This window comes from Pseudorca crassidens, chromosome 13 (assembly GCF_039906515.1).
Source record: "Pseudorca crassidens isolate mPseCra1 chromosome 13, mPseCra1.hap1, whole genome shotgun sequence".
NCBI classification, from domain to species: Eukaryota; Metazoa; Chordata; class Mammalia; order Artiodactyla; family Delphinidae; genus Pseudorca; species Pseudorca crassidens.
In genome coordinates, this window is record NC_090308.1 from 33785848 (window position 1) to 33808035 (window position 22188).

Below are 22188 nucleotides of genomic sequence, written 5' to 3' on the forward strand. Positions count from 1 at the left end.
TAAAATCACATGGCCAACAGAGTGGATACAAAGAGAGGTGAAGAATTGGAGCCATCACAGAATTGAGTTCTTAAGTTCTATTTTCATTAGCTCTTGAACATAAAACATATTAAAATTAGTTGCTTTATTGTTCAGAAAATGAAGTTTCCAAGCATATACTATGGGCCAACCACTTTGCTTGGCATACAAAATATTTACCTCATTTTTTAGTACAACCTAAGAAGTGTGTCATTTATCTTCTTTTTAGGGGTGGAGAAGGCATTGAAAATTACCTCTAGAGTTTTGTCATTGCTGTATACAGCTCCTCTCCAGTCATCTTATTTTATACACTGTATATTATGAAGTAGTTTTTTCCATTTTACTTTTTTAGGGTAATATACAGCTCACTGTACGTTTTTGTATGTGATTAATGCTGTTGCTAAACATTTTTATGAAAAATAAAGTTTGTTTTTACACTAGGGGTAGATTATTCTCTTCTTTTTTTCCTTCAATAAATTTTTTTAAATGCCTTTTCTCTTTCTGTTTTATGTTTTATCCAAGTATAGGTGGTTAGCTATACAAAATGTTTTATTTTTTGCATTGTTTAAAGTATAACATATAAGCAGAATATGCAGTATGAGAGATGAATTGAAGTAGATTGATTGACTGTAATTACATGGTTCTTCCAACACAGTCTGGTATCATTAGATAAAAATTTAAGTGAAAAACATTAAAGGCCCCCTAAATTTTCAACTCCCCATGTTTTGAGAATTAGGTTTAATAAGACATTCAATAAGATTTATCTATTGGAAAAATAGTTACTTTTGTCTTTTTTTTCCACGTCACTTTGGTAGTAAGTTCTTTTGAAAATCAAACAGTTTCCTTAGCATTATTGTAGAGAGTATGCAAATGTTATTAGAATTATCTGATGAACTTCAGTCAGATTCTTGAGAGCAGTGAAGATGACATATTTTGGTTTAATTTGATGATGTGCTTAGTATTGTTCTGATGGTACTGGGTAAATATTTCTGTGACTCTGCAGGAGAGCTGAGTGAGCCATGCACCCCCTGTCATTCTATATCCCCTGAGGGCAAACATGTCATTTCAACAACACAGCCAGAAAGCCAAAAGAGCTGACAGTTGGTTTGTGGTTATTCCTGGACCTGAGGCTCCCTCATATTACAGTGCTAATCAAGTCATCTCACCAACTTATCATTAACTCAATTTGACCCGTGGGAGCAGAGATGAAATCTTTCTGGCAAGACTAATGAAGCTCTAAGACTGAAAAGATGTGCAGTGTAAAACCTTGATTATCCTCAGTCATTACCATGAGGAAAAGAATAAAAATACAAAGCATCAATAGAGAAAAGTAAAGACAATGTCTTCCAAAGCACTTCAGTTTTTTCCTCCCCCAAGGTATGCCAATGTTTTCTTCCTTTTTTTAAAAAAAAAAAAAATTGCAACTTTGTTCAGAAATTTCATCTCAATTATTTTTTATTTTACACCAACAAATATTTTCTCTAACAGTCAGGAAGTTCACTTTCCTTGTGTTTGTTTTGATAAATGGAATGGAAATTGTGCTTTGCAGTCAGCTTCTAAGATTTCTGATGAAAAGGCAGCCAGGAGCAAGAAGCTCCCTGTCATGCTTCAGTGTTCTTAGTTTGTGACATCTTTGACAACATCTTCCTTTTCTTCTTGGCATGAGCTTTGGGACATCTTCTATTTCTCTCTGAGTGACAGCTGGATAATAAGTTTTATCATTAGAAACTGATTCTAGGGAAATGTGATCCCTGCCCCCGATTCTCTTGTAGCTGCTGAAGCTTTTGCTTTCACAACTCTTTCAGAGTAACCGAGATTATCACTAGAGAAGGACCTGGATACTGACCTGTCGTGTCATGTGTTGTTTAACAAATGCCCAAAATTGAATTTCCTTTTATCTGTTATCTAGAACCACTTATTAAGTCATCTTGCTGTTGAGAGGTGACTCAAAGTCAACAGGTCCTGTTTACTCATGTTGCCTTAATTTTTCTTAATCTTCAGAGAATTATTAAGTAGTTCTTCATTTTATCCTATCAAGTTGTGTTAAATATTTGACACAAAAACTATTACAAGCATAAATCCCATGCTTGATCTGTTTAGAATTTAAGTAAGGGCAGTGATATGTTATTTCTTTATTTATCTGCTAATTGTATATTACTGGTCATAGATTTGATATGTAGCTTTTCTGCTATTTCTTTTTGATTTCATGTGGCTTTTCTCACTGAAACAACTAGGAAATAGGTGAACAATAAAAGGAAAAATGGAATGGGAAAAGTGGAATGATCAACTTTTGGCAGAAAAATAAAGAAAACCATTGTCTCCTGAAGTCACACTCCTTCTTGGCCCCTTATTCTCCCCTAACACATTGCAATCTTTGGATTTTTCCACTTCCAGTGTCTGCACACTTGACAAAACCTCCAAATTAATTTTTCTAAAGTAGTTAGTTAATTGTGTTAATTTCCTGCTCAGTTAATTTCCATTGGCTCTTAGATCAAGTTACCTCTTATCATGACATCCAAAGTTTTTCCAATCTTTTCCCAACCAATTTTTCCGATATAACCTCCTATTAGATAACTTGTACAGCAACCAAATGGGATTACATATTTTTTCCAATTGTGTTTGTATTTATTCATCTTGTTTCCTCTGCATTTTTATTATTTATCCAAGTTATGTCTATAGATCTTCCTGCCTTACCCATTGAGACCAAATGCAAATATCTCTTCCATTTGACAGGTGGAAGTTGTTTCTCTCTCTTGAATTCCTATAGTATTTTATTCCATTCATATACCATTTATATCATACTGCTTTAATTTTTTTTCTTAGCTTATCATCTTTACTGAATAAATGTTAAGCTCCTTGAGGTCTATTATTGTTTTATTCACTTTAGAATCCTCCACAGTGTCTGGTATCATACACTTTATATAATAGGCAATCTATTTTTGTTTCACAATAGATGGATTACTTGTTCAGAATATTTTAATATGATCCTTTGCTGCATGAAGGTCACTCCCTTGCTATATTTATTCCCAAGTTTCTGCCAGAATTTTGCCCCACAACTTTTTCCAATTCCTTGTTTCTCTCCCAAATTTCCTTTTACTAGAAAAGCAAAATGAGACAGAAGGAAAGAGAACTGTTTTATAAACACATGTATGGAATACCTAACAAAAATTTGAAAATGGAAAGTAAAAAATTGGGAAGAAGAAAGAACATTTAGTAAATTTCAAACCACCTGACAAGTAGTGCATTGATGAATGTGATCCCCATTGTTTTATCATCATTGTGGTGACCTATGTTGTTATAAATACTGTTTACTGTGACGCCTCTATGTGCCATTCACCACACTAGGTCATTTCTTTAAATTATTTAATCCTTAAAACAGCACTTATGCCCAGCTTTATATAACATAGTGAGTCCTGAGCAATATCCTTCTACTTCCGTTTATTCTACAAAAGTTAATTATTCCAATTTTAAAAGTTTAAATTTTTACTTATGCATTCATATCTCAGAAATACAACACAATTATTGGTGAGGCACAAGACTAATGGATCAGGTTGAGGAATTTAGTTAATTTTCTTGTCGAATTCTGATAGAATTTTCTTCGAATGGATTTCATAGTAGTAGAACAGTCTCAAGTCCCTGCTGTTTATATCCTGATTTTTAAAAATCTATGTATACGTGGTGGTCAGCCCATGTCAGAGCTAACAGACTTCAGAGGTGTTGCATAGCAGAGTGCCTATTGTATGCGTGTATGTATGTGTATGTGCTTATATATGTATATGTGAATATATACATAGATGTACATGCATGGATACATATATGTGATTATAACATAGATGAAAATACAGCTGAGAATATCCAACCTCAATAAAAACTGGAAAAAAATAGAGCGCATGTCAATTAAATAACTGTAATTAGACAGTGACTTCCTCTGAATTACTGCAGATGCCTTAGAGCTCAAAATAATTGAATTTTGACTTTAGATGTGTTTCTGCATACGTGTGTGTGTGTGTTTACTTTGTTGTATGTTGGTTTCTGAATATTGCCCTAGATGGCAGTAAGATTATATTTTAAGTCACTATTTTAGTAATAACAATTCATTTTGCAGCATTTCTTCAAGCCTTTGTGAAAAATATAGATGTTAAATACCATATTGACCTTGTAGAAAGATTCTTTGCCTATTAAAAAGCTATTTCTTTTCACAAATCTTTGGTTTTTTACCAGTTAATAAAGTGTGGGCAACTGATATTATGATTGTGGTTTATGCACATACGTATAGGATTTCTAAAGCTACCTTTTCCAGATTTTAAATTAGAGTTTTAAAGTCTAATTTATATTAGTGTCAAAGTTAGCAGCATTTAAATACACCAAAACAGAATTCTCACTCAAAGTGAACTCTATGTATTTTTTTACATACTACCAATACATAATAAATATATCTTTTGTCAACTCTTAAAAATGAATAATTGAGGATGTAGAGCTATTGTGTCTTTCACAGTGTCTGGGTATGCTTTTATTTTACTTTTTTTTTTTTAAATTTCAAATATGAGAATAAAAAGAGTGGGGGTAGTGAGTTACTTCTGCTTTCGACAGCGAGTCCCTCAGTATGCACACATTTACATCTCTTCTGGCTCTTCTAAGCCTAGAGAAACACTAAGTTCCTCCAAACTTTGACTTGCTCTAGGGCTATTCAGAATGTCAAGCAGTTCTAACAGGCAGTCAGCTAGCTGCAGCAGCTGAGCAGAAATTGAATAGCACATATATTCCCTATTTTCAGTGCTCCATAAAAGGGTGAATAAAGGAAGCCAAAAGGCAAAAGAAATTGGATATAATGAGATTAGCTAGGAGAAGAAAATTTCTATTTATTTTTATAATTATTTAACTTTATAAATAGAGAAATTAATTTTTAAAATTATTTTATTATTAGTTTGGGAGAAAATGTAAATATGTAGTCAGTAATTTGACAGGCAAATTGTAGAGGCTTTTAGTACATGAAGTGTTAAGTAGGTTTTTTTTCTTTACCATTTTGCATTTCCACTTTTTTTCACATTCATGTGTACACTTTTTTTTAATTTCTTTTTTTTAAAAGAGGCCTCTAAATTTGCTGTTCAGAAATATAGTCCCTCTGTGATGACTAAAGTCATGTGTAAACTTTAAACCATTCCTATGAATATCCACTTTTTTGTTCTGTCTTTTGGGGTTTTATTGGTCTTGTAGTTTCTACTCATTGCCAAAGTTACTAAGGTAAAATTTTCCTCCACTCCTACCAATGAAGTTGTGTCATACATCTGTAAAACAGATTCTTTTTAAATTTTTATTTCATTTTATTTTTTAATACATTATACCCCCTTTACTTATTTCTCTGACCCCTCATCCCCTACTTCTGGCAACTGCCAATCTGTTCTCTCTAACTGATCTATGATCTTGTTTTTTTTGTTAATTTTTGTTTTTGTTTTTAAGACCCCACACATAAGAGAGATTATATGGTATTGTCTTTCTCTGTCTGATTTATTTCATTTAGCATAATACCCTGGAAGACATTTGCTGCAAATGTCAAGATTTTGCTCTTTTTCATGGCTTAATAATACTCCATGGTATATACGCATAGATATGTATATGTAAACACATTTTCTTTACTCATTCATCCCTTGATGGACACTTGTGTTGTTTCCTTGTAAATAGTGCTGCAGTGAACATGGGGATGCATATATCTTTTCAGTTAGTGTTTTTATTTTCTGCAGATAAATACCCCGAAGTGGAATTGCTGAATCATATGGTAGTTCTGTTTTTAATTGAGGAACCTTAATACTGTTTTCCATAGTGGCTGCGCCAATTTATATTCCCAACAGTGCACAAGGGATCCCTTTTCTCCACATCCTCACCAACACTTGTTATTTCTTGTCTTTTTGATGACAGCCATTTTGAGAGGTGTGAGGCAATATCTTGTACTTTTGGTTTGCATTTCCCTGATGATTACTGACGTTGAACATCTTTTCATGTACCTGTTGACCGTCTGTATGTCTTCTTTGGGAAAATGTCTATTTGGATCTTGTGCCCATTTTTTAATCAGCTTGTTTGGATTTTTTTGCTATTGAGTTGTAGGAGTTCTTTATATATTTTGGATATTAACTACTTATCAGATATATGATTTGCAAATATTTTCTTCCATTCAGTAGGTTACCTTTTCATTTTGTTGATGGTTTCCTTTGCTGTGCAGAAGCTTTTTAGTATGATGTAGTCCCACTTATTTATTTTTGCTTTTGTTGCCTTTGCTTTTGGTGTCAGATTCAAAAAAATCATGGCCTAGACCTGTGTCAAGGAGCTTACCACCTTTTTTCTTTTCAGGAGTTTTATGGTTTCAGGTCTTACTTTCAGGTCTTTAATCCATTTTGAGTTAATTTTTGTATATGGTGTAAGACAGTGGTTGTGTTTCACTGTTTTGCATATGACTGTCCAGTTTTCCCAACACCATTAAATGAAGAGATAGTTCTTTCCCCATTGTATATTCTTGACTCCTTTGTCATAAGTTAATTGACCAGATATGTGAGCATTTATTTCTGCGCTCTCTATTCTGTTCCATTCATCTATGTGTCTGTTTTAGTACAAATATCATATCGTTTTAATTATTTTAACTTTGTAATATAGTTTGAAATCAGAGAGCGTGATGCCTCCAGCTTTGTTCTTTTTTCTCAAGATTACCTTGGCTATTTGGAGTTTTTTTGTGGTTTCATACAAATTTTAGGATTATTTGTTTTATTTCTTCAAAAAAAATGCCATTGGAACTTTGATTGGGATTGCACTGAATCTGTAGATGCTTTCAGTAGTATGGCCATTTTAACAATATTGATTTTTCCAATCCATGAGTGCTGAGTATCTTTCATTTATGTCTTCTTCAATTTCTTTATGCTTTTCTTAGTCTTTTAAAGTTGTATTAGTATGCAGGGTAAGTGCAAATTGAATAGTGGTATAAAATGAAAAGATGTATGAAAGAGAATGATCACTCAGAAAAAGAGAAGTTTATAAAGGAATAAGATGTCAGGTTCAAAATGAAGGGTGTATGAAAACAGGTATATGACTACTAGACCTAAAAAAAATTAAAGCAGAGGGATAAATATTTATTGGTGTTTTCTCTTATTGTTGTATGGGATATTTGCATTCATATGCATCAGGTATTTTCTGGAGAAATTTCTCAATCTAGACACTTTTAGAACAATGTATGGACTAACTGCAATGTGGCCACTCAGTTGTATCTGATTGCTACCTAACAGGCAGCAAAGTCACAATTTATCTGGGAAGTTTTTGGATGATCCTGCCTATAAGTGCCTGGCCAGTTTGTGGACAGTGATGCCAAACACTGTGTTTTTACTCTAACTAGATGGAAAGGAAAATGTCATCATCTCACTCTTGTGCCTGGCGGGGAAAATGATAACATAGTGCTAGACATAGAAAGAGATTTTTTTAAATGATTAAAAGACCACATCTTTCTTCCAGCCTACTTAACACTGAAACAAAAGCGGTAAAATAGGGGGACTGGATATTGTAAACAATCAGAAGATCAGACAGAATTTAAAACCTAAACTTTGGATTCTACCAAAGATTAATTTGCATATATTTTTTTTTATATAGTTTTGAGGTTTTAAATTAAATGGCCACAAAAGTGTACTTCAGATTTCACATTAAATATATTGAACTGGAATCCCAATTTGGGTTTGCCATCTGTGTGCCATGCTGATTATTTTTACACAACTAAGATTTTAATCTCAAAAATGAAAATTTATAAAAACACCCATATTGGGCTTTTTGTATTACTTATTTTTCTTCACTTTTTCCCTACTGATTTCTATTTTTCATGAGCACTAACAATCCCTAGTGAGTTAATGGAGGCACCAACAAGGCCTCAACCTTGACCTTGACTTTAATCTCTTTGTCAAATCAATGTATTAAAGTTTTGCTGTGTATTGGTTTGTTTACTGTGTAGACTTTGCCATGGCCATGACTTTCACAGGGTAATTATTTTGATTAAGTTAGATGATTAAAGTTAGTCTTGCATGAGAAAAGTATACACTTGGGAAGCAGTGATGGATGGATTCCAGTCTTCAGAGTGTTTAGTTCTGCCAGCATTTTCCAGTTGAATGGAAATTCACTTCCCAGTTTGGTTTCGGTGACACTGGATGGATTGTCAGACCTGAGCAGTTCCTAGAGAAAGACAAAAAGAGATCAAGAAGGATAGATGACAATGTGAATATCCACATGTGTTCTTGCAATTTTTCTCAGATATTTTTCTGCTTTGATGAACAACATCATTACTGAAATAATAAATGTTAATTAATATCTGCATCATTTTTGTAAGTGGTAGTTTAGTGTTACGATTAGACTAATTAGTATACAGCATAGCTTGGTGACATGACAAATCAGAGAGCAGAACATGTTGACTCTTATCCATTATGATGTATTAGCTAATTCACTTGCTCAATAATGACCAAAGAAAGATGGGGAATAGGGCAGTAACAACAGAAACAACTATAAAAGCATTGTGGCCACATTTTCAAGTTTTTATTTTTCTGCCATGTTCCTGAGTACTATGGATTGTGGACATTTTACTTCCCATTTCTCTTCCCATTGGTAAATCATAGCCCTAACAGAAACCTTTAAGAATAAGATCATGAGTAATAAAGAAAATGAGAATAAACGATGACTTCCAGATTTTCCTAGGTTTACACATGCTATGTCATGCTCAGTGTTAAATTTTTTCAAGATTATTCATGGTAAAGTTGACAGCTATCTGTGTCTTTGATTTATTTTTCAGAGCCTATGCGAACCCCAAAGACTTTAAAGATTGCCGAGATACAGGCAAGACGCATTGCTGTGGACTGGGAATCCCTGGGTTACAACATCACTCGTTGCCACACTTTTAATGTCACTATCTGCTACCATTACTTCCGTGGTCACAATGAGAGCAAGGCAGACTGTTTGGACATGGACCCCAAAGCCCCTCAGCATGTTGTGAACCATCTGCCACCTTATACAAACGTCAGCCTCAAGATGATCCTAACCAATCCAGAAGGCAGGAAGGAGAGTGAAGAGACGATTATTCAAACTGATGAGGATGGTATGCTCATACTTCCTTACTTTTAAAGGGGGGAATTATATGACAAGAATTATGTACTTGCTTACAGTTTTGCCTAGAGTCCCCAAAATTGAATTGGATTCCGAAATCTGCTAAATACTTTTAACAGAGTTAACTTTGGAAAGGATTTGCCTTTAACAAAAACCTTAATATTCTTCAGGGTAGCATCAAATACTAAATGAACGATTCCTTTATTGTTTTCCATTTTTATACAATATTAGAAAAGTAGCAACTACACTAAAAGTCTAAAGTTTTTATCAAATGTTCAAAAATAATTTTCACCATTTGTGGCACTACATCGATTACCTATTGGTGAAATGCACTTAGTTAAAATTTTAGTTTTTTGCATTTTACAGATCAGTAGTAATAGCTTTCATTTCCTTTAGATTTGAAAGCAACATTGTTTACCTATTCTGTTCATTTTTAGATAGTTTTATGTAATTATAAAAATAAAAGAAGGTCAAAGTTTATATGTTTAAGTCTAAATAAAGGTCCTTATCAGATATTGGCAAGCTATCATCTTTTATCCATCTTTTTACCACCCAAGTAATTGAATTATAACTTGCCCAATTTCTTTGTGTGTATTACTTCTAAATTATTGAATAATAGGAAGAAACAGTTATATTAATATTATAAATTACATACACATACTATAGTATGCCATTAATGTGAATTTGAATACATATTCTGATTTAAAAAAAATGTATCCGAGACAAAAATGATTAATAATAACACTGTATTCTTCCAATGTAAGACATTTCATTTGCAGTATTTCCTTTTATGAATGAAAGCGTGCAGGGGGAAAAAGTGTGCTATATAGTGAATTGAGGCAAAACCGAACTGGGAGTCAGGAATCATGAGTTTTCAGTCCTGGCTCTAATAACTCTGTAATCTTAGCAAATCCTTTCACACCTCTAGTTCTCTATTTCTCAACTCTATATGAAAAGGTTAAATTAAATGATCTCTAAGGTTCCATCTACAATTTTTTTTTTTTTTTTTTTTTTTTGCGATATGCGGGCCTCTCACTGTTGTGGCCTCTCCCGTTGTGGAGCACAGGCTCTGGACACGCAGGCTCAGTGGCCATGGCTCACGGGCCCAGCCGCTCCGCGGCATGTGGGATCTTCCCGGACCGGGGCACGAACCCGTGTCCCCTGCATCGGCAGGTGGACTCTCAACCACTGCGCCACCAGGAAAGCCCCCATCTACATTTTTATTTGGGTTTCAGAAAACAGGATGTATTTGATACCTGAGTGTTCCCAATTTCCCTTGAGTTCTGAACTTTAGGCTCAGATGTATATTTTGATGCCTACCAAGTATGAGATTGCCATAAAATGGGTCAATATTCCATAGTTTCTAGAAATTCTCCTTGTTACTTCAAGCTTTCTCACTCTGAGAAATGGAAATGATCTTGGATTGTTCTGTTTTTTTTGTTGTATTAAAGGGAAGTGAAAGCCTTTTAACCTCATTTAGCTCAGATTTTCAAGGAAACAATATTGTCCTAAAATTATGCATATTCATAAAATTTCAAAGAATAAACCTAAGACTTATTCATGATAAATGTATTTTTGTCATCTTTGATTCAATAAAACACAGTCACCTCAGCTATCATGTTTGAACTTGCACTTAATCAAAACATTAACAACATTTTAAAGAACAAACCCTGCTTTTATACATAAACACACAAACACTCGTATTACCCCCCTGTCCCCCCACACATACACAACACACACACAACACATGCTTATGAAAGAAACAGTGGTTGAGTGTAGTTGTTTCATAGGTAGAGTATCAAAATGGGAAGTCTAAGCATGGATTCAAAAGCTCTGAAAAATCTCTGTCTCATTTTATAAAGTGGGATAAATATTATGTCTATATTATACTAGACATTTTTAAGTATAGTTGATTTATAAATTGTGTTAGTTTCAGGTGCACAGCAAAGTGATTCAGTTATTTTTTTTTCAGATTATATTCCATTATAGTTTGTTTCAAGATCTTGAATTTAATTCCCTGTGCAATACAGTAAATACTTGTGGCTTATCTATTTTATGTATAGTAGTTCATATCCATTAATCCCATACTCCTACTTTATCCCTCCCTCCCGCCATCTCCCCTTTGGTAACCATGAGTTTGTTTTCTGTGTCTGTAAGTCTGTTTCTGTTTTGTATATAGATTCATTTGCATTGTTTTTAGGTTCCACATGTAAGTGATACCACATAGTATGTGTCTGTCTGACTTAGATCAGTAAGTGTAGGATTCTCTAGATCCATGCATGTTGCTGCAAATGGCAACATTTCATTCTTTTTTATGATTTAGTAATATTTCATTGTGTATATATATACCACATCTTCTTAAGCCAATTGTATGTTTATGGGTACTTGGGTTGTTTCCACGTCTTGACTATTGTAAATAGTGCTGCTATGAGCATCGGAGTGCATGTATCGTTTTGAATTATTAGAGTTTTTGTCTTTTCTGGATATATACCCAGAAGTGGGATTGATGGATCATATGGTAGCTCTATTTTTAGTTTTTTAAGGAACCTCCATACTGTTCTCCATAGTGGCTGCCCCAGTTTACATTCCAGCCAACGGTGTGCAGATATTCCCTTTTCTCCACACCCTCTCCAACATTTATTATTTGCAGACTTTTTGGTGATGGCCATTCTGACCAGTGTGAGGTGATACGTCATTGTGGGTTTGATTTGCATTTCTCTAAATTAGGTTATTGACCATCTTTTCCTGTGCCTGTTGCCCATATGTATGTCTTCTTTGGAAAAATGTCTATTTAGGTTGTCTGCCCATTTTTTGATTGGGTTGTTTGGGTTTTTTTGACATTCAGTTGTACAAGCAGTTTGTATATTTGGGTATTAACCCCTTGTCAGTCACATTGTTTGCATATATTTTCTCCCATTCTGCAGGTTGTCTTTTAGTTTTGTTGATGGTTTCCTTTGCTGTACAAAAGCTTTTAAGTTTGTACATTTGTTCATTGTACACTATACATTTTATAATCCGTGATTTTAGTAATAAGAATGTACTCACATTTTATTGCCTGCACTTAAAATTGAAAAAAAAAACGATTTCTTTTTTTTTATCTTTATTGGAGTATAATTGCTTTACAATGGTGTGTTAGTTTCTGCTTTATAACCAAGTGAATCAGCTATACATATACATATATCCCCATATCCCCTCCTTCTTGCATCTCCCTCCCACCCTCCCTATCCCACCCCTCTAGGTGGTCACAAAGCACCGAGCTGATCTCCCTGTGCTATGCGGCTGCTTCCCACTAGCTATCTGTTTTACATTTGGTAGTGTATATACGTCCATGCCACTCTCTCACTTCGTCCCAGCTTACGCTTCCCACTCCCCGTGTCCTCAAGTCCATTCTCTACATCTACATCTTTATTCCTGTCCTGCCCCTAGGTTCTTCAAAACCTTTTTTTTTTTAGATTCCGTATATATGAAAAAACATGATTTCTTAATTGGTAATGTTAGTCTCAGTTATGTGAGTTTTGTGGTTCTTCAGTCAGTCATTCTCTAACAATATAATTCATTTTGATGGTATTCTTTGGTATGAGTTTTTAGTCTGCTTTTCTTTCCACAAACCAAAGAATGCAGTCAGGCTTATATAATCTTTTTTCATATTGCATTAAATTTTTTAATGTATTTTTGGGTACACATATGACTAGATTACTAATCAGGAAGTGAATTGCTATGGAAATTTAAATTATGTCTTAAAATTTATCAAACTCATGACTGTGTTATTTATTTCATCTAGAAATAGTTTTGTAAAAGTAAAATGGCATTAACTATTCGGTCTAATTTCAATAATATTTCTTACTTTTGTTTTATTTTAACCTCTGTTTTGAAGAATTTTTTTATTTTTTGTAATGATATTGAGGTGCATGTTATTATTTCATGATAGTACAGTCACAAAGTAATTCCTTCTACTGTAAGGGTTTTTTAATTTTTTGCTTTATATATAAGACTAAATGATTGAAGTACAAGCTTTCTATGAAGTATTCGCAAATAATTCAGGCTCCAAATCTGCTCATTATAAACTCCGCTTCTACATAGAGTACTTGATGTGTCTCAATGTTCCTGAATTGGGGGGGTGACAGAATATCTAAATCATAATCTATTGTTGGAAGATCGATGGATTATGATGATCTAATTAAGTCAGTCTTGCTAAGTTATTGCTGCCCCATATACATAGAAAAATAATAAATTATCAGCCATCTAATAAAAGAATATAATTTCATGAAAAGAACTCTGGGTACATCCATAAACCATGAGAGCAAAGCTAGAATGATTTCCCACCAGAACCTTAAGGTAGAATTTATATTTCATTTATTGCATGCATTTTTTAATGCACGGGTAGAATTTTGTGTAAGAGATTTTGTTTTCACTTTTTATTCTAGCATTCATAAAAATCAATATTGTGAAGTTAGCTCAGCAGAAAAGCCTGGTTTGGGGACATTTTTTGACTAATACAAAGCTATTTTTAAATGTACATTTATTATATTTTAAAGGCTGTAAAGCTTATTTAATATAATCTTGCCCCACCCACATTTCATTTTCCTCTCTTCCACTTCGAGAGTTATATTTTTAGGGACTTTTTTATGTGCAAAAAAAAAAAAATTTAGCTGAAACAGCTCTCCAATAAATTATAAGTAGGGGAATAAAAGTCAGCATTCTGTCTTCATTAAAATTTGTTGATTTGGAAATGTGAGAGGACATTTCCTGCACTATGAAGACTGCCATGATGATGAACTTAGTAACTTCATGTTGTATTTGCACAAATCATATGTACATATAGCTGTCTGTATAAAGAATTGTCTTCCTTCCATCATAGAAAATTATTGAATACAGGTTGTCTGTAGAAAATTATTGAACATAGTTTGTCTGTGCCCTCACTCCTTTCCTCCATATGTTTTATGTGTGTGTTTTGTAGTTCACCTAAGTGTAATTCTTTCTCTCATTCACTATGCTGGTCTCAGTGCAAGATCAGTAGTGTGGAACTCTCTTGGCTATAATTTTCCCACAAACTTTTCCATAAGTATATGAAGTGAATCCTGTTGACAAAGTAGAACATGTATAAGAAGAGCAGAGAAATACACAAATTCCAGGAAGGCTACTTTCCATTTCTACCCTTCTCTCAATGTAGAATTTACAAACATTTAAAACTATCCTTGGGACTTCCCTGGCGGTCCAGTGGTTAAGAGTCCGCACTTCCAATGCATAGGGCACAGGTTTGATCCCTGGTTAGGGAACTAAGATCCTGCATGCCATACAATGCAGCCAAAAAATAAAATAGAATAGAATAAAATAATAGAATAAAATAAAATACCACCTATAGCTTTCAAATAATAAAATTTTAAAAAACCTATCCTTATTTGTGAACAATTTGAAACATATCCATGCCATTTCATATTATTTTTTTGACCAAATCGTGTTTGGTGAACATGGGTAGTAATTATAATACCATCAAATAAACATTTACTCACTAGTTGAGGCTTTACTTCCTCCTCCCCCCAACAGCCACCCTCTATGAGAGGTGTGGAGAGGCAAATAACTACAATTGTAAGCTTATGTCATTTGAGTGGAATGGAAACAACAGGTATTCTCTTAGGAAACAAACCAAGGCCCATGGTAGCCTCAGCAGATGCCACAGATTACACACAGGGGCCATCACGGCCCCTCTGCCTCGATAACTGCATAGCCTGTGCCAATACTGTGGACCTGGGGGTCGAGGGGAGTGGATGCCTTAGGTTAACTTTTCCCCAAGCCCTCAGCTGTTAGATGCATGAATATATCTTCTGGAGTTTAGTCCTGGCATCTTTTCTGTTTATTGTGTTTTTTTTCCTTTATGAATTAATTATTAATATGCCAAATTATGTTGGCTCTCCCAGAGGTCATAACATCATTCATCGTCTGCTTGTAGATTGAAATAAATCTTACTCTTTTGACATATCATTCAGAATTTCTTGATGCTGCTGGCCACATTGCAATGCATTTACTTTGATCCAGTGATTTTTAATTTATTTCAGTCCTCACAAAATTGCTGTGTACTCTGAAACTACATTTCTAGATAATATCATGTGTAAAGTTCACTGAAACGTTAGATTATGGAAAAATATTAATTAAAAAACATATTTGCCCAATATTGGGTTGATATTTTCAAGAGAAAGCATATTTTTAAGCAAAGTAGGATAGATAGGTTATATTTTTAAGAATTATGAGAACAAGAAACTGGATATTTATGTAAATAAATAGCAACCGAATATTTAAATAAAATATATAAAAGGAAAATACACAATAGCAAAAGTATCTCGTATCTTGTATTTTGTCTATAGAAACTGACACATCATTCATTGCTGCCACTGGGTTATATGGCATTTGCAAATAAGGACTGGAATGGTTTCTCAAATCTTGTCATACCTGGGGACACTTCAAAACCAGTTATGTTGATAGTTGAGTTCTAAAGAAGTCCGGTGTTATAAAATGGTTTGATTCTTAGCTTTGAAAAAGGGAATTTCATTCGAAAGACTGAAGCAATGACTTTAGAACCTATTCATCTTAAGGAGTTTTTTAAAAATTGTAATAATCAATGCTCTCTTTTTAAGTTATAGAAATGTAATAAATATAGCTATAAAAGTCAGATTGACTGTTAATGAACATTTCAATTCAGTACTATATAGTTTGGCTTTTGAGTCTAAGGAGTTTTAATTATTATTATAATTTATTATTGTATAAACATTGTTATGGAGACACTTTAGGAACTTATAATAATCTTCAAAAAATCTTTCAGGGAAATCTTTCAGGGAAAGCTGTGTTCTTGAAACAAATTACAAAGGAGATCTTCATGTCATTAGAGGTATACAACAGAGAAAACTAGACTACACAATTTATTCAGCTCTCTAAGGTGATAGAATATTCTTCTGAATAAAAATAACTTTGCAGTTGTACATAATCTGCATTAGAAGCTTATAGATTGATTTACTTTGAATTCCCATGTATTCCCATGTATTAAAAACTTGCCATACAGCTTATTTTCTTTTTTAAGGACATATTTTTATTTATTTTATTTACTTTTAACCTGTTTAGCTTATATGTTTACTTTTTCTGTTTCTGATATAAGGATCCTTGTAACCAAAAATGTATTTATTTGTAGTGCCTGGCCCTGTACCAGTCAATTCTCTTCAAGGAACATCCTTTGAAAATAAGATCTTCTTGAACTGGAAGGAACCTTTGGATCCAAATGGAATCATCACTCAATATGAGGTACTGGGAGAATAAGGAAGTTTATTGAAATATGGATTGAAGGGGAGAGTAAAAGAAAATGTTAGCGAAAAATAATGGAAAAGAAATAAGTGAGAATTGGGAATTAAAATCAATGTTAGTTCTTCTCTGTTTTAATTTATAAATTCCTTGATTCCAAAATTAAGCATCAAAACAAATGTTGTATGGCACCTAGAGTTTTCAAATTCTTAAGTAAATGTTGTTGTTTTAGAGAAGTAGGATGGGCCTTGTCAAACAGACTTACTGGTGATTGTAAAGAATAAATTTTTATAAAATTAAGAAACTCATATTTCACACTGATTTAGGAGAGGCCATTCAATGTCAGTTGTTTCAGAGTAGGGGAGAAACACCTGAAAAGCAAAATATATCATAAACCTGACTATTACAGAGCTTCATCTCAACTTTGAATATAAATCATTATCTTATTTTTAAATATGAGAACCTGAAAAGAAGAAAGGAAAGCATCATTTTAATTGCACAAATGTGTACTTCTGTTCCTGGGAAATCAGTGTTGATTATAGCATAAAACACTTACTTTCTAGTGGCAACAGAGTACATCACAGGAATGGGGAGTTCTGTTTGCAGAGAGTTTATTACACTATTCTATTTCACTTCTAGTGATTGGTCTGTTCAAATTATCTATTTCTTCTTGATGCAGTTTTGGTGGGACTTTCTGGGTTTCATATGCATTATATTATATATGTCCATAAGATTATATATAGATATATATTCATATTTAAGTATATTCATTTATCTTTTGATGGAAGAAAATAGATGTATATTGATCCAGTCAGATAACTCTAGGTTTATCTGTGGATGAATAGGTAAATAAATAGAGAGACAGCCAGACAGACAATAGATACAGAATGACAGTGAAATAACCATATCAAAAAGAGAAGGAAAAGAAGTGAAAAAAATGTGATTCATTCCACACAGATGCCCTTGAATGCTATCTTACTCAAGGGGGTTTATTTAGAATGTATTATGACTTATATTGGATATGTAATAGGAAATATATTTCTTAAAACAGGTCAGTTACAGCAGCATAAGATCATTTGATCCTGCAGTTCCAGTGGCTGGACCTCCCCAGACTGTATCAAATTTATGGAACAGTACACACCATGTCTTCATGCATCTCCATCCTGGAACCACCTACCAGTTTTTCATAAGAGCCAGCACAGTCAAAGGCTTTGGGCCAGCCACAGCCATCAATGTGACCACCAATATCTCAGGTATGCAAATGAATACAGGGCAAACAGAATTGGTTTGTAATAGCATGTCCTAGAGAATCACATATATACTGAGTGTAATTTACCTCATTTATTGAATCTTTAATATAATTAGTCATGATTGAAGGCACTTTAAAGTGCCTTCAATACAGATTTTACAGATTATTTGTTATATGTCCAAACCCCCCAAATCTCAAAATCTGTCATTTTTTAATTGACAAAGGTCTTTTTAAAGACTATATTATATCTTAATTAGAAATTTTTAAAAGTTCATTATGAAAGTTCATATTAAAAACCTATTATACGTTTGAGGAGTTGGTAATTATTATGGTATCTGATCTTTACTGTAAATGGATTTTATCAAAAGCATGGTAGAAGATCCTTGCAGTACTACATACTTTGTCTCTCTGTTCCATTTTTCCCTGACATTCTGATAATTTTATGACAAACAAATATGAACTTTTCTTTCTCTTAGAGATCTCACATAAATTCATCTAAATTTCAGAATGGTAATGTGCAGGAGAATTTTAGGTTGATTAACAAATACAATTAAATTTCACATTATGTTATGTTCACAATTCCATAGTTTGCTAGGAATTAACTTTGTAATATGCCCTATATCTACCCCAGTGTATGTGTATTAATATTTTATCTTATTTATTTAAGATTACTAAAACGGATATATGTTACTTATGTAAATGAAAAGTTAAATTTGAAAAATAAATGTTTTAAAGGGTCAACCACTTAACATATTAAAATACTAATTTTGAATTTGTAAATTCTTTTTGTTCCTTCATGTTCATTTTTATTATAGTTCTACATAGCGTATATTGGTGGTATATCATAATACATCATTAAAAAATCTCTACTATTCTTCTGAAATTATATAATTTGAATCAGAAAGAAACCACATACTCTAATTTCTTTAAGTCTAAAATTTTATTTGGAAATTTTGAATATAATATAAAACTTTAAAAATTTATGTCATGGAAAAAATTATTCCAATATGAGTTATGGTTCCTTTTGCATAGCATTTGATATATCTTAATAGTCTAATAAAAAAGAATTTTAAAATAGTATTCATTATGTTAGAAAATAGCAAGGTATTAAAATTGCCAATTCTTTTCTTGATGGAACAATTCTAAATCATCAATTTAAATATTTATTGAAATTATTTTACTAGAAAATATGACTTAGTGATATGATGATATAATAAAACATATTTCCTACCCTTTAGAATTAGCAATAGTGCTATAAATAAGATCCTTCAACAGAGATATGTACAAAATTTACATAAACTTTATAAAACTGAGAACACTGAACAAATGAACATTATTGAGAGCCAAAATTTATTGTGGTTCAGACACAGTTTTTTTTTTATTGAGTAAAAAAACTTACAAGGACCAGAACACCCACCTAGCATTTTCTTTGAGTTATTTAACTGCAGTTTCACTTGAAGCAACCTATGTACATGGATACTTGATTTGAACTTTAAAACTTCGTTGCAATCACTGTATCTTGGGAACACATAGTAATCAAGCTAAGGCTAATGAAATTTATGGTTAGTGTGGTTCTCAGGCTCACTTGAACTTTTAAGGTAATTTATTGTTATTTATCCCTTGAGTCCAGTAATTCTATCTTTCAGCATTTTAAAAGCAACTTAAATTAAAGTGAAATCAAGTTATTGAAGGCATGATGCTTGGCAGTATTGTTTATATGTATGTGTGTGTGTGCGTGTATGTATAATACACATATGATATATTATACACCCATATAAAATAATACTCATATACATATTATGCCTATATAGTATCTGTTGATTCTACTTGTAAATAAGTCTCAGATAATTTGCCTCTTTCTAAACTGTTTCTTTCTTTCCATCTGGATCATATTTTAAGCAGATCATTGACATATCTTTCGAAGCAGCATCCTTGCCTTTAGACTTGCCTTGCTCCAGTGTTTTTTTCTATTCATCTTTGTACAACATATATTTCTTCCTTAATTTTTTTCAAAATCAAGTATATTATATCCAATATGATAAAGCCCAATCATCCTTGCATGATTAGCATTTATGACCCTTCATTTTATGGCCCCTCCCATCCTCCACTCCTACCCATGAATCCAAAGTTCCAGGCATAGCAAACTAATTGTAGCTGTTAGAACACTCTGTGTCCTTTCACGTGATGATATCTTCAGATATTCTGTTTCCTCTCTCTGGAATATTATTCCATGCATTCTCTTTCTGATGAGTTTTTATTCTTTTTTTTTTTTTTTTTTTTTTTTTGCTGTACGCGGGCCTCTCACTTCTGTGGCCTCTCCCGTTGCGGAGCACAGGCTCCGGACGCGCCGGCTCAGCGGCCATGGCTCATGGACCCAGCCGCTCCGCGGCATGTGGGATCCTCCCAGACCGGGGTATGAACCCGTGTCCCCTGCATCAGCAGGCGGACTCTCAACCACTGCGCCACCAGGGAAGCCCCTACTCTTCTCTTAAAATTCAGCTCAAGCACTGCCTAAACAGTGAAAGTCTTCTGTTTCATCTTCCCGGTCCCCAACACTAGTTTAGACAGCTGTGGTCCCCCAGCATCCAGATCACCTGGAAATATCCTGGAAATGTACATTATCAGGCCTCTCCCCAGACCTACTGAATCAGAAACTGTAGGGGAGAGGGGCAGCGATCTGTGTTTTAAGAAACCCTCCAGGTGCTTCTGATCTCCCTAGTTTGAGAACCACTGTGTTGGCTAATTAACTGTCCCCTCTTTTGGTGACCTAAATTTTGCTATAATTTTTTTGCTTTTTATAAGACTCTCACTCTTGATAAATGTGAATCCCTACTTTTAATTCTATAAATGTCAAAAACCACACTTCATTTGCTTTTATATTTATAGCATGTCTCGTAAAATTTGACACATAATAAATATTCAGTAAATGTTGAATGAAATACTCTAAAATTTTTATTAAATACTATTTGTTCTCAATTTTTCTGTTAATGCACACATTTCACTGTTCATATACTCCCTTAAACATCTTTCTGCATGGAAAGCATCAAAAGCCATTTGAGGTTATTCACCCAGTTCAAGATTAGGAAGCCCTCTCACCCCCAAGCATTGTCAAATATTTTGAAAAATTTTAAGTTTCTTCTTTTCAAGAATGTGGCAACTAATGCACTAGTTCATGGTAAATAACAGCTAAAGTTCCCATTCCCATTCAACATACTTCCTAGATATGTTTCTATTGTGACCACAGGGGTGAAAGCAGTCCAGGCTAATGCTGGGTCGTTCCACAACCATTAGGTCATAAGCAGCACCACCTCTCCCAGGCAGCCCTTTACCTAGGTTCCTGCCATTTCTATCTCCACATCTCCAGGTGCAGCCAGGCCTATGCTGTTGACACCTTCCTCCCATCCCATCAATGCTGATTTCACAATCTCAGGACACTAAAAGCTAAAACATCTTCACAAAATGTTTGGAGTGTGTGTCACAAGCTGCCAGATTATAATTTAAATTTCAACAACAAATCTTTGCTTCATATCTTCTGCTGCTTTAGATTCCTGGAGTTAACACTCAGTGGCATATGTTAAGGTACAGTTTAGATATTAAGTATTGATTTTTCCCTTAGTCAGGATCATTTATTCATCTTGAACTATGATATATTTCTGTTCATTGATTGAAAACTTTTTTTCCTCATTAATCATTTATCAGCTCCAACTTTACCTGACTATGAAGGAGTTGATGCCTCTCTCAATGAAACTGCCACCACAATAACTGTATTGTTGAGACCAGCACAGGCTAAAGGTGCACCTATCAGGTAAGAGGGGGAGGGGATTTTGAGATATTCATGAACTGAACCATTCACTTCTCTGTGCTGTTTCATTTAACAGCTTTGCTCTTTGATTTTATTTTCTCTAGTCCCATTTCATTTCCCTTCCTCTGTTGGCATCTATGGTATACGAGCTGTGAAGATATTTGTCAGGTATAGAATGAGAAAATAACTCCTGTCCATTGCATTAAATCTGTTATGAATAATTTCATGAGTGATTGAAAAATAGGAAGCTTTGAGGAAATAAAAGGAGACTAGTTAAAATGAATGCAGCCAATGTGACCTTTAATTCCTAAATTGTTGCTTATCGGGAATTCCATAGTAAATATTAAAATTCAATTTGCCATTTACTTTATCCAGTATTAAAATCTCCCACCTTATCCTCATCTTGCAGAAATTATGAGCCATGTTATTTTCAGGGATTGAGTCAAATCATTCTAACGATTTTAATTCCTGTGTGTTTGTAATTAGACAGATTGTCCAAAACTTAGGCAAGTTTCCATTTGAAACTTGTAGATTTTGTGGATACTTTTGTTTTCATACTTCTGTTGAGAAATAAATCAAGGCAGAGAAATTAGTGCATGTAATTCATAATTGAGTTATATCAAGTTGTTTACATATTCATTAAAAAATAAAATTAATCTTTTTTCTGTGTGTAAAATGAATACATTTGATCTTATGAGCACATATTAACCATTTAAATAAT

At 33.5% G+C, this 22188-nt stretch overlaps 1 protein-coding gene across 13 annotated transcripts in view; it reads left to right on the top strand.

Annotated features, from left to right (window-relative positions):
• The window catches only part of PTPRK (protein tyrosine phosphatase receptor type K), a 566337-nt gene that overhangs the window by 440287 nt on the left and 103862 nt on the right, over positions 1 to 22188 (top strand). For all 13 annotated transcript variants that reach the window (XM_067702150.1, XM_067702139.1, XM_067702144.1 and 10 more), the window contains exons 8-11: positions 8822 to 9124; positions 16310 to 16419; positions 17468 to 17669; positions 21365 to 21470. In XM_067702150.1, coding sequence (XP_067558251.1) covers positions 8822 to 9124; positions 16310 to 16419; positions 17468 to 17669; positions 21365 to 21470 — 721 coding nt within the window. The remainder of the gene's footprint in view (positions 1 to 8821; positions 9125 to 16309; positions 16420 to 17467; positions 17670 to 21364; positions 21471 to 22188) is intronic.